Source organism: Crocuta crocuta, unplaced genomic scaffold, assembly GCF_008692635.1.
Source record: "Crocuta crocuta isolate KB4526 unplaced genomic scaffold, BGI_CrCroc_1.0 scaffold97, whole genome shotgun sequence".
Lineage (NCBI taxonomy): Eukaryota > Metazoa > Chordata > Mammalia > Carnivora > Hyaenidae > Crocuta > Crocuta crocuta.
The window spans coordinates 3,154,433-3,172,692 of NW_027531999.1; the positions used below are offsets into that span (position 1 = coordinate 3,154,433).

The following is an 18,260-nucleotide window of genomic DNA, read 5'->3' on the forward strand; positions in this document are numbered from 1 at the left end:
TCTCTAAAGTCATCAAACAGGTAGAAGGTGTGTTGTGCTTCCTGGTGTGACTTCATTGGTAAACTACATATTTATTGAAATTGGTTAACTTCTCAATATTGGAGTCTGGATCAAGATGATACTTTCCAGAAATGAAGCAGCATTCTAGAGCATTTAGTCAAACAATTACACGGCAGAGAAAATATCACTTCTAAATAAATGACTCAAGGAATAGGAGACGTTATTCAGGCCTCTACCTCGAAACATTTATCGGTTTCTTTCATGTCGTCAGCCTCAGGTACACTAGGCATGACCCATTTTTAAAGATTATTAATGGCTTTTTTGTTGTTTCAAGATGGCACTGAACCCTACTTGAGTTGTATCTTGATACATTTATTATTATGTCAAACTTGGTGAAAACTAGTTCACTATTTTTAAAGCTATTTCGTAAAGAAAAAAAAACAGATGGAAACAAATTTATGAAGTGGGGAAAGAGCAAGGGTTAGTTCACCAAAAGGAGAATCAAGTGTTGTTGCCAGAACATAGTGTATTGGAGGGTAGGGTGTTGGAGGTAGGCCAAGAAAAGCAACAGATGTCTATGGTGGTTCCCTTCGCTAACGTCTAGCTTGAAGCTCTCCTCTCATAACTGATAACTCATAACTCTCATAACTGATTCCCCATTCCCCAGCCTTTCCTGTTAGTGTGCCCAAGCAAAAGGAAATAATTTTAAAGTTATTTCTATAACCAGCCATTTATTCTTCATACTTGGTCAAAATAATTTAAGTTTCTTTGTTTAACTTCATAAGCCTTGCAAGATAGCTTTTGATGATATTATTAATAAATAAAATTATAATTATTTTAAATTACAACTTTAATCTCCTTCTTTGTTGAGCCTTTGTAGTTTAATTAAGAATGAAATTTACTCTATATCTGTTTATCCAAAGGAGTCATTATCCAGTTTCTAGCATTAGGCCTTACCCTAAACTTCCCTTAGGAGTGAAGAAAGACAGCCTAATTGGTCATGTTTTAGGGCTGGAACTGTCCCCCACCCAAAATCATAAAACACTCAGGATATCTAAAATGAACTAGCCATTTCCCCTATAAAACCAGCTCCCCTTCTGATGACTATTTCTAAGAATAAGACCAGGTTTTTGTTCCAGGCACTCAGTATCTAATGTTGACAGTTATCTTTGGCCCTTCTCTCAACTCTAGCCTCAGTATCTAATCAGTCACCAGATTGGTTTTCCCTTCAAAGCTTCTCCCATAATCATCACTTCCTGTCCAACCACCCAAGTTCAGGCCCTAGTGACCTCATACATGTATTTTAGAAGTAGTCAACTAATTGCACAAACACACCCCACTTCCCTATGTTCCACCCCCAGCATAACCTACCCACCCACTTCTCTTGGGTTTTATTAATTCTGGATCTATGGATGAACTACAGGGGTCAGTGAACTCTTTGAAATTACTTTAGCAAATTGGAGTGCATAAAGTTATGTGAGTTTTTCTGGGGAGTGAAAGTCCACAGTTTTTATCAAATTCTCAAAACCAAAACAAAACACAAAGCAAAGCATCACTGTTTTAGCAGATGAAGTTCAAATGTCTTAGCTTGCCATGTAAGATCCTTTATAGGCTCTGATGAAGCCTTGGGGTGATGGTGAGGTGGTCCAGAGTTGACGGCCAAGAAAGAATCCTTGAGACATCTCTGGTGCAAAAAGGTGACTTTATTAAAGCACGGGCTGCCACTGTGGGCAGAAGAGCTGCATGGGTCATGACGGGTAACTCATTATATATACCCTCAGGTTGGGAGGGGGTCAGGGATAGAGTAAGTCTCTAAGGTATTTTGGAAGCAAGGTTTCCAGGACCTTGAGGGGCTAGCTGTTGCTAGAGAAATGCCATTTATTACCATTTAATCAAACCTCAGTCACGAGACCCTTCAGATGTAATCAGGGGGCCATAAGCTTAGAATATGATTGCCAGCATATATCTTGGGGGAGTTGAAATAAAAGAAGGTTCTAAAGGAATTTTTATGTGTTGAAGTAGACTTCCAGGATCCTAGGTTGGGATAATGTTAAGCTAAGATTCCCTTTTGCTTCTAGCAAAGTGTCATCATCTGAGGCAGCTGAGCTCCTAGAGGGAGGTCACTCTGCTGGTTTCAAGGACTTGTCAATGGGCTGTAGGCAGTAAGGGAATTTAATTTTTCATTTGCCTTAGTTTCCCACATTAACATGGCAAGCACTTAAACCCCTTTCCTTTGTTCTTGTGTAGCCAGGAGTGGCTGAGGTTATTCTGAAGAATATCACACATATTCTACCTGGGGTGGGGGGTGGGGGTTGCTATTAGCCTGTACTTTGCCTTCAGCTTGTCCCAAGCTCCTTCATCAGGCTCCAGTATGTCTGCCCAGTCTTGTTTCTCACTATTTCTCTAAAATAACTTTCTCTTCAGGCCAAGCTAGTCTACTTACTATTGTACATCATATATCCTGTTCTGCAGCAATTCTTTCCATTCTCGTATATGGAATATTCTCTCTCATTCATGATAAGCAAAATGCCCACCATTCATAGGGTCCAGTTCAAATCCTATCTCTTTAGTGAAACAAACTCTTTACAGACTCTTCAACTAAAAGGAACCTCCTTCACTTCTGAATTCCTCTGCACTCTCACATTCAACAGGAAACAAGTGCCACATATGAGAAAGAAATAAATGTTACTTGAGTGCCAGGAAGAGAACTATTCACTCAAACCATGAGGACTGAAGAAAGCCTCTAAGAGTTGGGGTAATGTTGAACAGGATCTTAAAAAATGACCAATGTGTGTGATTTTGAAAGGTGGTGAGGAGACCATTTCTGACCAAAGGAATATCATTAACACAGAGAGGAACATCGGAAAATAGAAGCCATGTTTTGCAATGATTCATGTAAATGAAAAAAAAAATGGCACAAAAGGTACAAAGAGAACAGTAAAAAGACCTAAAGCTTGAAAGTTAGTCACATTCATATTATGCAAGGTCATAAATATCGTGATAGGGAGCTCAGACACTGTCTGTAACTACTGGAAGGCATCTACAGTTTTTGAGTAGAGAGTAATATGATCTAAAATCCCCATTTTAGAAAGATGAACCTAGCAGCTGTGTGTATCGTGAATTAGTCCAGGAAGAGACTCGAGACTTGGCAACCATAATGAGATCATTGCTAACGATGAAGTAAGGAGATGTCGAAAACGTGAGCACAGTTTATAGAAAGGAAAGCATGGATCCCAAAAGTCTCAGTAGAGGTGGAAAATATAAGAATTGGTAACAGATTGGATGTGGGAGGTGAGAGAGGAGAAATGTTGAAGATGGATCCAAGATTTCTAGGCTGGAAAACTTGTGGCTAACTGGTAACACCATTGAGGGAAAAGAGAATTAATTCTGTTTTAGATACATTGAATTTAGACACACTGAACCAAAGCCAGTGCAAAATAGTAACATCAAGAGTTCCAGCTAAAAAATGGAATGCTAATCTAGAGTTTAGGAGAAACTTAGGGAATTTAGATGTAAATCTGAGAGAAATTTGCATGAAGACTATTAGTGGTAGAAATTGCTGAGGGGGTAGAGAGGAAGAGAGAAGAGCTATGGGGAAAGAGAGTTAAAGGGCTTGTCAGGTTGATGACTTACCATCTGAGGCAGATGAATGGACAACCCCTCATGGACGTATAGTGTTTCTATTCAACTATCACCTGGACATAAATGACTCAGAAATATGTACCTCTGGCCACAGGCTTCTCCCAAACTGAATTGACTCTTCAGTTATTCACTAGAATCTTCAACATCAGCCTATCCAAGAAGGAACTCCTCACCACCTCCAAATCATCCCCTCTTCTCGAATTTTCCCTTTGTCTCATTGGTGCTACCTTTCGTCCCATCCCCTAGATTCACGTTTGTGTCTAAGTCTTTCTTCTCCTTTCTAGTGCCTATACCTTATTTAAATTCAGGTCCTAATTATTCTTTGTAGAATAATTACAGTGCCTTTTTCAGTATTCTCCTCATGCCCCCCCCCCCAACATATAAAACATGATCAGAAGCAGTTTAAGCACTGCACCAGGCCAGGTTAGTAACCTCAGCCTGAGAGCTGCTGTTGCTCCTTTTACTAATCTTGGCTGCTGTTTCAGATTTAAATTCCCTTTTAAAAGAATGTCTTTGGGGCGCCTGGGTGGCTCAGTAGGTTATGAGTCAACTTCAGTCAACTTCGGCTCAAGTCATGATCTCATGGTTCATGGGTCTGAGCCCTACATCCCTACATTGGGCTCTGTGCTGACAGCTCAAAGCCTGGAGCCTGCTTCGGATTCTGTGTCTCCCTCTCTCTCTGCCCCTCCCCCACTATTCTCTGCTTCTCTCTGTCTCAATAACAAATAAACATTAAAAAAAAAAAGAATGTCTTTTATCTTGGGGAGGTGAGTGACGAGATGGGTGAAATCGGTGATGATCTAGGAGTGCACTTGTTGTGATGAGCACTGGGTGACAAATGGAAGTGTTGAATCACTATATTGTACCCCCGAGACTAATATTACATCAGAATTAAAATTAAATAAATAAATAATAAACTCTATTTCATCGTTTCTACTTTTCCTCCACCTTTTTACTCTTTGTCTTTTCAGTGCAGGGATAGGTAGAACGGGGTGTTTTATTGCTACATCCATCGGCTGTCGACAGTTGAAAGAAGAAGGAGTTGTTGATGCACTCAGCATTGTCTGCCAGCTTCGTGTAGACAGGTGAGTGTCCGCTGGACTGTGCAACAGAGATGTCACTTCACACACAACGTCATCAGCCACAACGTGATCCCATCAGCCTGAGCTGGTAAACATCACAGGCTCCAAAGTCTTCAGTCTCTATAGAGACTTGTGTAAAATGCTTACGTGTACCTTACATTAAAAAGCCATTGAAGAAAGTGTTGTTTGCAACACCGACCATCAAGAGCCCAAAACTGAAAGCTTATGGTCAGTCCTTCCTCATCTCTAATACAGGTATTTACAGGGTAACTGTTCCCACCTGTCTTACGCCCTGGCTCCCTTCATTTACTCTGCATTTTCATTTGCCTGAACTGAGTCATTCACTTCAGGATCTTGAGTGTTTAAAATGAGACATATATCATCTTTTTTCTCAGTCTAGTTTTTTTAATGTGAAAAAGTGCACATAACAAAATAGATGATCTTCACCATTTTTAACAGTACAATTTAGCGGTGTTGAGTATATTCACATTGTTGTGCCGCCAATCTCCAGAAATCTTTCCATCTGGCAAGACAATGTACCCATTAAACAACAGCTTCCTATTCTCTCCTGCCCCCAGTAAAATTACTCAGCATAACATCCTCAAGATTTATTCATGTGTCAGAATTTCCTTAATTTTTCAGGCTGAATAATATTCCATTTTATGTATACACTGTATATGGGTTATCCATTCATCCATCGATGGATACTTGGTGGCCCCCACCTTTTGTCTCTTGTGAATAATGCTGCTATGAACATGGGTGTACAGGCCATTGTAGAGATCCTTTTAGATATATACCCAGAAATGAGATTGTTGGATCATGCAATAATTCTATTTGTAATCTTTTGAGAAACTCTCATACTGTTTTCCACAGTGTCTGCACCATTTATATTTCTACCAACAGTACAGAGGTTCCAAATTCTATACACTTTTGCCAATGCTCGTGACTTTCTATTTTGTTTTTTGCTTTTTCTCTTTTTTTAATTTTTTTAAATGTTTTATTTATTTCCGAGAGAGAGAAAGAGAGAGAGAGAGAGAGAGAGACAGCATGAGCAGGGGAGGGTCAGAGAGAGAGGGAGACACAGTATCTGAAGCAGACTGTCAGCTCAGAGCCCGACGCGGGGCTCGAACCCACGAACCGTGAGATCATGACCTGAGCTGAAGTCGGCTGCTTAAAAGACTGAGCCACCCAGGCACTCCAGTTTTTTGCCTTTTCTAATGGTAGCTATCCTAATGGGTGTGAGGCAGGAGCGCTGTTTTTATAGAGCGATGATTTGATTGCCTTTGTGATGATCTGTGTTTATCTCTGTTGAAAACAAAACGAACAAGAAAGTTTTCTTCTTCCTTGCTCCACAACTAAGCCTACCCGGCTAAATAAAGAGTTGAGCCAGTGATGGAGAGAGTATACAGATGCTCTTTGAGAACAGGCCCGGAAAAAGATGCTGTACCAGCAAGTGGGCAGCCAGCCTATCTGCCCTGCAATTCAGTGTACTATTGTGGGAATGAGTTGTTCTGCAAGGCTGAACGCCTGAGCTCTCTTCCATCACTCATGCAGCAAATATTTATTAATTACCTCCTATGCCCAAGGCATCATTCTAGATGCTATCAGTATAGCACAACAAGATGAGTGAGGCTTTGCTTTCCTAGAGTTTACGTGCTAATGCAAAGACAGACAGATAGATAATGAAAAAGGAAAGAAAGAAACAGGATAATTTCAGACAGAGATATTTGTTGAGAAGTAAGAAAACAAGAGAGCCATGGGAGAAGAGCCTCTTGCACTTGAGCTCTATGTCCTCCTAAATGTGCAGTTACCTTTAAAGATCCATTCGACAAATATTTATTAAGTACCTACTATGTCCTAGGTCTTTGGATTTTAATAAAAGAGACAAAAGATTGTTCTAAAAATTCAAATATATGTATCATTTAGAGCAGGATCTGTCACATAGTGAGCCTTCAATAAATGTGCACTGTGTTGTTATTATCTTCATTATTATTAAAATTATCAATACAGTTTCTCCCATCTCTAAAAATTAAGCATTTAGATCCCTCTGTCTAGATGAGGTTTTCCTTCCCCATCCCTGTTGTTCTGATCTCTTCTTAAACAATGGCTTCCAAGTCCTTATAGGTGTATCTTCCATCTCTTTTTCTTCCAGTTTTGACTGGCTTAATAGAGACTGGTCATTACAGTGGTTAAAATTCTGGCCTCTGGAAACAGATTGCCTGGGTTTGCATCGTGACTGCTCCCATTTTCTGGTTGTGCGGCCTTAGGCAAGTTGTGAGAACTTTCCCTGTCTGGGTTTTCTCATCTGGAAAATGGAAGTCCTACTTGTATCTACTCTTGTTGTAAGGAGTAAGAGTAAGATTGTAAGGTCGTGGGGCACCCAGGTGGCTCCGTCAGTTGAGCGTCCGACTTTGGCTCAGGTCGTGATCTCATCTCGTGGGTTCAAGCCCTGCATCTGGCTCTGTGCTGACAGCTCAAAGCCTGGAGCCTGTTTCAGACTCTGTGTCACCCTCTCTCTCTGCCCCTCCCCTGCCTGCACTTTGTCTCTCACTCAAAAATAAATAAACATTAAAAAAATTTTTAAGGAAAATTATATTTTAAAAAAAGATTGTAAGCTCCTGACACATAATAAACACGCAATCACATTTAGCCACTGTTGTTATCAATATATACAGTGAGAAACCTGAACAGACATCTATAAACTAAAAGTAACAATATATCCCTCCCAGGGCTGCAGTAGTATAAAGATGAGATTACATCCATGACGTACTTAGTAGAACACTTAGCTTACGTTTCTAAAGCTCTCTCTACCCCTCCTACTTCCTTTCCACACCCCACATGTAACTGCTTCCAAAAATATTTTCTTTCTGTACATAAGATCAGCTCCACTGATCTCTCCTCCTTCTTTTACAATTGCTTTCTTAGTCTCCTTCCATCCAGTACTGTCTGTCCAGCTGGAATAGAGTCTAGTTTTTCACTCCAGACTCTGGAACCTACCTTCACCCAGAAGCGGGGCCTGCGTCAGAGGGTAGGGAATAGCACTGGAACAGCCTGGAGCTGTTCCCACAGTGGCCTTGATCTCTCCTGCTTTGTGCTTCCGTAAACAAGCCTCCTGCTGCTGGGGACCCCAAATCCCTCAAGGACTCCGCTGCAAACCCCTGCACCCTGCTCTCTTACTAGCTCAAGCCGAAACTCCGTGAATGCCAGACCCCTACATGAATCTAGGCTGGCTCTGAACAGAGTTGACCTCCCACGCCCTCTCTGAACCCTTTTTGGAGCAATAGTTTGGGGGGAAAATGGGCTTGGTTTGCTCCTTGTTGGGGGCTTTTGTTATTTTAAATCTTGCCTATTCACCCTCCCATCTCCCACCTCCCCCACCTGCTTTTGTAGCCTGACCTCCACCTTGGTTTCCATTTCCCAGTCACATTCCCCTGTCAAATCTACCAAATAGTCCTCTAGCTTTGAGTGGAATCACAAATACATTTTTTAAACCATATCACAATGCCTCCTCTATCGGCTCCTTCCTTCCTAAAGCAAACGGGCAGAAACTTTAGCCTTGGCCTTCCATCACCACCAAGGTCTCCCCACAAGGCTTGTCTTTTTATTGCTGATAGGATCTCCAAAACATATCAAAGCTTCTCTACTGATTCGAAGGCTCCCTACCCCCTTCATTTGAATTACTGCCAATATGTGTCTGGAAATCATTCTAACAGATTCATTAATCAACATCTCTTCTACACACATTCTTTCTAAGCAGCTGCTTCTGTGGTTTATGAAATGGATCCTCTCTTTAAAACCTTCCTCGAAACGTCTTTCCTTTGCCTGCCTGCCTGCCTGCACAGGATCAAAACAGATTTTCTTTTTCTTCTCTTCCATCTGCTATGCAATTCCTTAGTTATTATGAAAAGCAAGACAAAAACAAAAAATGAAACAAAACAAAACAAAAAAACCCTGCCTCCTTTCCTTCACTCTATCCAACTTCTTTTCCCCCAGGCTTCTTGCCACTTGCTTCAGTTTTTAATTTTTTTTTTCCTGCCATACTTCGTCTTTAAACTTCCAGTTGGTAGGGCACGTGGGTGACTTAGTTGGTTAAGTATATGACTCTAGATTTTAGCTCAGGTCATGATCTCACGGTTCATGAGTTTGAGCCCCGTGCCTGGCTCTACACCTCTGTTCTACTTCGCATTCTCTCTCCCCCTCTTTTTCTCCCCCTTGCCTGCTCACTCCCTCTGAAAGAAAGAAAGAAAGAAAGAAAGAAAGAAAGAAAGAAAGAAAGAAAGAAAGAAAGGAAGGAAGGAAGAAAGAAGCTTAATTGTTTTAAATAAATAAAATAAAATTCCACTTTGAAGGTGATTGCTGCCATTGCCCATATAATTAACTCATGCCAATAAAAGAAAAACTGGCCCCAGAAAAGCTGAACACCCAGCCCTGTGCTCCTGTGGCTTATCGTTTATCAGTTCTTCAAACCTTGTCTTCAACCCTAGTCTCTGTGGTCACCCTTGCCTTCAGTTCTGACACTGTCTTCAGACATTCCAGAATGCACTATTGACACTTGAAGTCTTTGATGAGGGCCTTTCCACCATGGCCTTCAAAACACATGTCTCACACATCTCATTTAACTCCCAAAATGAACCCAAAAGTAGGAAAAGAGGTGTTCCTTGGCCCTGTCTTGTTAAAAAAAGAGACAAGGAATTCAAGATGTCGAGTAACTTGCCCAAGATCATGTAGCTAAAAAACTGGAGAAATAGATCTCTTTGGAACCCAGGACTTCTGATTTCTAACTCAAAAGGCATGACCATTGTAAATGAAAGTAACCAGTCTTTCGGAACATGTTTATTGCAAAACTGCTTGACAAGAAACATACCTCTTTGATAACGCTTTGCAAATTAAAAAAAAAAAAGAGAGAAGTGGTACCATAATTTTTAAAACAACGTCTAGTATGAATGAGAGCTGTTTCATGAAGAGGTATAGTGATATTGTCAGCAGTTGCCTTAAGAATATAGTTTGAGGAACATAGAAAAGTTGTCTCATCCCAAAATATCTGTCTATGGAAGATGCCTAAAATACCTGTGTATGGTGAATGTCTGAAATACCACTATTAAAGAACCAACCTTTGGTTAAAAGAATCATTCTTTTTTAAAGTTCACTGAATGTGGAGAAGAAGGTGAGAGTGACACTGCTGCTTTCTCACCTATTAACTCTTTTTTAAAAAAAAATTTTTTTTAATTTATTTTGAGTGGGAGAGAGTGTGCAAGCAGGGGAAAGATGGAGAGAGAGGCTGAGAGAGGGATTCCCAAGTAGGCTCCGCACTTTCAGTGCAGAGCTCAACATGGGGCTTGATCTCATGAGCTGAGATCATGACCTGTCAGCTATTAACCCTTTCGTCTAAACAATGTGATCTGTCCTTTCCAGCTAGAGTAAGGTAGCTAGAGAGAACATAACTCCATCCATTAGGAATACATTTGGAACTTAGTTGATGAAGGGGAATTGAAGAGAGGACCCTAGAAGCTGGGTACACCTGAGGCCCTGCAGTGGAGAAGACTAGCTGTGGGCACTGGGAAGGTGAGGGACATGAAAAGGAAGCAAAAGAGCTCTTACAAGGGATTCCTTGGGAAGATCAGCTACCAGGATCTTACCCAAGTAATACCAATGCAATATGAACGTGCAAGGCTTTTTTTTTAATTATTAAATATTTCAAGATGGTGACAGCAGAGCATTAACCCAGATGCAAGGTTCTTCTCAGCATGGGGACAGGGGCTGGTGTGACCCAGGAGCTCATGAGCCCATTGAATTGACCTTGTGGTGAGATGTTTTTAGAATGAATGTAGATGTCCCCAAATCCTGTGTCCAATGGAGCAGGCACCCAAGGTCTCTGCTTAGAGTGGTGCTCCTGAATCTATTCAAGAAACATTTACTAAACACCTACTACTGTACATTCATCAGGCACCTAGGCATAGAAAGATGGATTCCTTGACAGACTTTTCTGGACTGTGTTTCTCAGGGCACAGTTTAATCCCAAATTAAACTATGAGTGCCTGCTAGGTGCCAGACCCTCTTAGAGTGTATGCAGGCAAAAATAAATAAATAAAATAAAATAGGCTCTCAATTAAATGTGAGCTATATACTATATTTCTTAGAAGCCCTCTCCACATGGATAGTCACAGTATATAAAAACATTGAAGAATAGGGGCGCCTGGGTGGCTTAGTCGGTTAAGCGTCCGACTTTCGCTTAGGTCATGATCTCGCGGTTTGTGGGTTCGAGCCCCGCGTTGGGCTCTGTGCTGACAGCCAGCTCAGAGCCTGGAGCCTATTTCAGAGTCTGTGTCTCCCTCTCTCTCTGACCCTCCCCTGCTCATGCTGTCTCTCTCTCTCTCTTTCCTAGAAATAAATAAAAATATTTTTAAAAAAAATTGAAGAATCTAGAAAGTCCCCCAGCACAGAAACCCACTTAACTTCCTTTAAGCTCTTTCATATTTAATTTGACCATACAAAACTCTCCTCAAAGCCTATCTAAATGAGACTGAAAGAAGTGGTAAATAATAAATATGAACTGTTCTTTCAAGACATTTGGTGGTGAAGAGAAGACTGGAGGTAGCACAGGGATTTGAGCGTGGGTGGAGACCATTAAAAAGGAGCACCCAGCTGAGTATAATAAGGCTACAAAAGACAGAGCCAATATATCAAGGGGTTGATATTTTATACACTGCAGCATACAAGCTCCACAGGATTTTTCCTTTACTTCCTTACTCCCTTTGACAATGACCTCTACCCACTGGTGATCCAAGGCTGTGCACTGTGCATCTTTTTTTTAATAGTTTACCCCCTACCACTTATGGGAAGTCCAGAGCATGGCCAACAGCAAAGAAGAAAGGCAATGATTTAGATACTTGAAATAGGCTTTTTCCATGACTGATAAGTCAAGAGTTTAAGCATTGAGCATGATCAAAAACCTGACTCCAATGATGATGATGATGATGATGATGATAAATTATCATGCCTGATCATTGTTATTCAACATGAAAAATGCAGGCAATGTGTTCTCTGATCAGAAATCTGCATGCATTTTAGCAAGAAATTCAAATGGTCTGGTTTAGAGATGAGTGTTATGCTGAATAGATGTTTCCATTGTAACAACGATGACAAAGCCATTTGGTGGATTCCACATTCTCTGGCAAGATATTATTTTTATTGGCTTTAGGGCAACTTCTATTAATAGATGCGACAGTTCTCGCTGCAGATTCATGAGTCTGTGATTCTCTTTTTAATAATACTTTTGAGCATATTTTGAACTAAATTAGGATTTCTTTTTTTTTCCAAGTAGGAGTTCAAATTCAGTGCAAAGCACCCACAAGTGTTTTATTTAGAAATGTATTCATGGATCATTCCTTCATTCCCATAGCTTTCATTTTTAATTAAAAGATGAAGTAGGTATTGGATAATTGGGACCAAGCACTGACTGGTGGGACTAGGCAGCAGGCAGCCACTAGAGTATGAGGGGCTGGAGGTCACTGGACCAGAGGTCAAGACGCTTAGTACTAATCCTGGCTGTGCCTTAATTCCATGTGTGACCCCTTGTCCACTCTAGGCCTCTCTGTCTACATAAAAGGAGAAATGGGCATATCAGTAGCACCCCAACCTATTCTGATATGAAGACCCCCCTTTTTTAGAGTAAAATATTCCATGGACTTCAACTTGATAGTTGTACTTTGAAGCCCTTAATGCTAATAAGTTAATTTTCATTCTGTGACTCAAAACAACACCTACATGCATTTAAAAATTATCGATGTATACATCTGTGTATTTATTTGGTCTATGATAGTGCTAGATCCACAGATGGATTCAAGGACCCTTCCAAACAGTTGCCTTTTCCATCCTGGGATTCAGTGATTGGGAAGTGATCATCTGGCTCTCTAAACCCCCTTTCAGCTATTTTGTTCTTTGAGCCTTTAAACCTTTGTTTCTGTAGAGAACAATGGAATGGCAGTAACAGACAATCATAACATTTGCCACATACCTACTAGGAAGGGAATGGTTTAAAAGATATGTGGCCAAATATTGTACAAATCCCTCATTCTTAAGGGGGAATCCAAGACCTAAAAGGAGTGAATGATATATCCAAAGTCACATAAAAAATTTTGACTGTCTTTTTTTTTTTTTTAACATTCTGAACTGAACTTCCAGTTTTGCTCTAATTAGATTGGCTAAATTCTGGATTTGTTTGGCTTCCAAAACACTGTTGTTTTCTGGAGTGGGAGACTAAATTGGGTTAAACACAGATTGAGAGGACGTTCGCATTCTAATCCTGCCTTTGACGATGACCCTGAACTAGATGCTGTATAAACCAGGGAAAATCATTTATCTCTGATGGTTTCAGTTTAGATTATTATTCATATCTGAATATGATAAATACAATGAAATTTCTACTGGCCAGCATGATGAAAAGGGATTTTGTTCAGTCACATTTTCCTGTTACTAGAAGGTTACCATACATATATAGGTCAACAATTTTTAAAAACTATGGTGAAAAAAAGGACCCATAACATTGGCACTAAACTAAACCCAATGTAATCATGTTTAGTTAGACCTTCCATATCTTGCTTAAATCTTCTAACCTTAAATATTACCAAATTGTTGTGTCTGTACCATCTAGAGAACTCTAGCTGCTGTTAAAGCCAAGCCAACCAGCTTTTACCATATTTAGCTCCTGCTGCAAGATTCATTTAGGCTTGTGTGTGCCAGGGTTTTACAGTATCAGATAGTGACGGGCCATTTACACATCAAGTATAAGAAATACATTTGTCCCTTTAAAAAGTAATAATAATCCGGAGCGCCTGGGTGGCTTAGTAGGTTAAGCGTCCGACTTTCGCTTAGGTCGTGATCTCGGGGTTCGTGGGTTAGAGCTCCGCGTCGGGCTCTGTGCTGACTGCCAGCTCAGAGCCTGGAGCCTGTTTCAGTCTGTGACTCCCTCTCTCTCTGACCCTCCCCTGCTCACGCTGTCTCTCTCTCTCTCCTAGAAATAAAACATAAAAAAAAAAAAAGTAATAATAATCCTTAGTAACAAAATGGCCCAGAAAACTCAGGGGGCTCCTGGGTGGCTCAGTCAGTTGCACACCTGACTCTGATTTTGGCTCAAGTCTTGATACCAGGGTTGTGGGATTGAGCCCTGCATCAGACTCAGCACTGAGCTGAGTCTCTCTCCCTCTCTGTCCTTCCCTCACTCGCTTGCAGGTGCATACTCTCTCTTTGCTCCCCCCTTTCTAATAAACAAATAAATAATTAATTTGAAAATAATAATTTTTTTAAAAACTCAGAAAATGCCTCTCATGCACATAGAAAATGGCTAAGGAACAATACATGGCCGTCAGAAGACATCTGGGCAAGGATGAAGTTCCTTAGCAGGTTGACCTCAAACAACTTCTTCCTCATCGTATTTCTTTTAATCTCATTTGGCACCTTTGGGCACTGGAAGAACTTGAAAACAGTGATGCACATAAAATAATATGTAGTCCCAAGGCCTTTTTCGCCCCTTTTTTTTCCTTCTCCAGAAACAGGAAACAATCTGTCTAGTGCTCCTTTTAGAGAGTCAGTGGTGAAATCTGCTCTTGTCTTTGCACATCCTTACCTTGGAGGCCTTAAACTGGAATGACATCCAAAAACCTTGCTTGTGGCTTCCCAGACAGGATAGAAAAATGCTTCCAGTGTGCGTCATATCATTGTTTAAATGTTTTGATTAATCACTTTAGTGTGATGATTTTTCTTTTTTATTCTTTTTTTAAACCATGACAATCCAAGAGGAGGAATATATAAGCCACCAGTTTTCTAGGCTAATATGTGTCCCCAAAGTATTATTTTTGCCAAAACTTGTTTAAAATAATTCCAAAGCTAAAATTTCCACCTGTTTGTATAATTTTTATCAACCCTACCCTTACATTTCTCCATATCTCTCTGCATTCCCAACTCATTGCAAAGTTCCCCTTAATGAGTGGATTTCAAAGATCTCATCTGAAGACCAGAAATTGAACATTTTGGTTTACTTCTTTTAAGGCAACTTAAGGATAAAGCCCCAGTAACGGGTATGGATTTATTTACTTGACATCACAGTTTCTGAGACCATAACAAGAGGTCCTCTTATAAAACAGATGATGCCAAATGAATCTCCCAAGTGGTTGCCAGGACAACCTTTTCCTTCTTCTCGGCTTATAGCTCATTGAGTATTAACCTTGGCGTTGAGAAGAAAGTCGGCTAATTTTCAGGGGAAAAAAATGGAATTTAAGATACGCTAGAGCATTGAATAATGACTGAATTCTCATTGGATCAGTCCTGGCTTTTATGTCCAATACATACTTTGGAACACAGCTACTCTGGAGGAAATGTCTATGTTCAAAATACCTGCTCAGAATCAGTCAGAACATTTATGTTTAAATTCCCCCTCCCTGATATGACATAAATGCATGGGGGAAAACCTTTGTCCAAGACACCTGAGTTACAGCAGCAGACGTTAGCTTAGCTTGACTCACACCCAAGCTGTCGAAGCTTTACCCATGAGGCACATTAACATCCACACCTTTTGTTCTAAATTTACTGTACCAAACTTTACCAAAAGAATTCCAGATTCAAAAATAATAAAAAGCCAAGGAGCATAAGTTCCATTGTTAGCCCAGAAGTGAGTCACCGCTGCAGAATTTCTTCTGTCTACTGATTAGGCCGGATACACGCTGGGCGGTGCAGCAGGAAAGGCTGTTGCTGTCTGTATGTGTGAGTTAATAGTCACAAAAGGTCACAATTTTAACATGTTAAAAACCAAATCTCTCTCCTGGGCATCTGGGTTGGTATCTCTCAACACACCCTCCCAGTAGCAAAGGGAAAAAACTACATTGCTTTTCCTTCCAACCAGAGTCTACCCCCAGCTGACACAGCTACGTGCTTCCCTGCATGGAGACAGAAGACACAGATTTTTTTGTTTGGTGGGGCTGATGTGATGTGAGATTTTTGACATTTCTGGAAGGGTGTTATATGTGAATCCTCTCCGGCCTGGCCAAGTACTGTGTTCATATTCTGTGGCCACAAAGAAATCAGAGCCACACAGCCAACACTATTTCTGTGATAAAAGGAATGACTTTCTTCCACAGCATGGAACGGAGCATAATTAGGGTGAACAAATAATTTATCATCCAGAGCAAGGCACTCCTGTCAATGAAGGGTGGCTCTATTAATAATTACACAGGGCAAGATGAGACTATCCCAAGCAAACCAGATGCGTGATCACCCTAGGCATGATGTTAGCTAGGCCTTTACCAAAAGAATAAGAAAAAGAATATGTAGTATTTAGTTAGTACTCACCAGATAACAATCACTGTGCTAAGCATTTTATAGATTACCTCGTTTAAACCTTGCAAAACTTGGGGGTGCCTGGGTTGCTCAGTCAGTTAAACGTCTGACTTCAGCTCAGGTCATGATCTCACAGTTCACGAGTTGAGTCCAAGCCCCGCATCAGCCTCTGTGCTGAAAGCTCAGAGCTTGGAACCTGTTTCAGTTCTCTGTCTCTCTCCCACTGCCCCTCCCTGACTCACATTCTATCTCTCTTAATAAGTAAACATTAAAAAAAAAAAAAAGAAGAAGAAGAAGAACACTTTAAACTTTGCAAAGCTTGAAAATTTACTAGGTAAGTACTGTTTGCCGGGCCAGTGGTTTTCAAGGTTTTTTTTGAACAATAGGAAAGAAAATAATGGGAAGACAAAATCTTTCACAAAATACTAACATGGAAAGCCAATTAATAATATATAAAATAAAATAAAAGGCACAACTGCCTTGGTCAAAACTAGGATTAGGGGCTAGTCCTAAAACCCAGGCTCTGCCTCCATCCTGCTATGGCCCCTTCAGACACCATGGCAGAACCTCGGGCTTTTAGGAATTTTGCGAAGAGCCGCTGTCTAGAGATTTAGATGGTCTGACTAATTTAATCCTCACAATCTGATGAGGTTTTTCATGAATGTCATTTTTAATGAGGAAACCCCAGCTGTGAAGGATCATATAGCGAGTAGATTCAAAAGCAAGGATTCAAACGGGAATCTGTCAGACTCCAAGCCCGCTTCTTTCCATGACATCATCTTCCTCTACTGTAGCAGACTTCTAGGCTGGTTAATATTTAGAAACATATTTGGACCTTTCCATCTAGGCTCGCCCAACATGGGCAATACTGTGTCCTCTGCCAGGTTTGTTCTTAGTTTTCCAAGGCCTTCAGAAGCCCCATCCCAGAGCCTTCCAGGCAGTCCTGTTCAACCAGATACCTCCAAAGAGTAAAAATAACAATAGCTAGCTGTGTGGTATCTCTATGTACCCTGCTGGGTGCTGAGCATTTTAAATGGATTGTCCCATTGCTGTCTCACAACAATGCTATGAGGTAGAAACCATTATGTTATTGCTGCATCATTTTGCAGATGACAAAACTGACTACTGTAAAGATCATGTAGTAAGTTAAAGCAGCTAGTGAGTGTTTGAGAAAGGATTTGTCTTGACAACAGTGTATGGTGTCTTCTTTGCTCTTAACACACGTTAGTCCCTACTGGTAATGAACCTGACACCTTGGCATTCCAAATCTCTCAGAGCCACGATCACTTTCACAACCACTTGGGTCCTTTTGCCTGGTTTTGTTGGTAAACTAATAATAAACTGTTTTTGATAAATTAATTCCTGCTCTGGCAGTAGGTATTGACCAAGCATACCTTGTTTGTTTTTGATCTGGGAACTGGTACTCTGGGAAACAGCTTTGTACCTAAAGAGGATTCTCCAGGAGAGCTGATGCTTTAATACAATGTACTGAGTAATGGTGGTGCATGCTTCCTGGCTCCCAATGGTCCATCTATTTTGGGCCCCATAGGCCTTCTCCAGTGAAGCATCATATTGATGAACATGGAAATCTTTTAAAATCAACCTAGGTTGAGTTTAAACTGTGATCTCTCAGGGCTCAACGATTATTTTAGTGCCTGTTCTTTTTTATTAATGCTTTTTTAAAAAGACGTTTATTTATATATTTATTTTAATAATCTCTATACCCAACTTGGGGCTTTAATTCTCAACCGAGAGTTGAGTCAGATGCTCTACTGACTGAGCCAGGCACCCTTAAATGTTTATTTATTTTGACAAGGGGAGGGGTGGAGAGAGAGGGAAAGAGAGGATCCCAAGCAAGCTCCATGTGGTCAACGCAGAGCTCAGTGAGGGGCTGGGTCCAACAAACTGTGAGATCATGACCTGAGCTGAAATTAAGAGTCAGAAGCTCAACCAACCAAGCCACCCAGGTGCCCCTAGTGCCTGCTCTTCTAAAGGGAGTTGGATAATGGTTTTTTTAAAGAGATAAAAAGAGCATCCCTGCTTCTTACCTTTGAAGACCAGCTTGTGTTTTAAACTTTACATCAGAGGGGCGCCTGGGTGGCTTAGTCGGTTAAGTGTCCGACTTTCGCTTAGGTCATGATCTCAAGGTTCGTGGGTTCGAGCCCCGCGTCGGGCTCTGTGCTTACTGCCAGCTCAGAGCCTGGAGCC

The 18,260-nt window shown here is 40.8% G+C and overlaps 1 protein-coding gene across 1 annotated transcript in view; it reads left to right on the forward strand.

Moving 5' to 3' along the window:
• Window positions 1–18,260, forward strand: part of PTPRR (protein tyrosine phosphatase receptor type R) — a 104,784-nt gene that overhangs the window by 81,854 nt on the left and 4,670 nt on the right. The window contains exon 9 of the mRNA XM_077775200.1: window positions 4,614–4,727. Within this exon, the coding sequence (XP_077631326.1) occupies window positions 4,614–4,727 (114 nt within the window). The remainder of the gene's footprint in view (window positions 1–4,613; window positions 4,728–18,260) is intronic.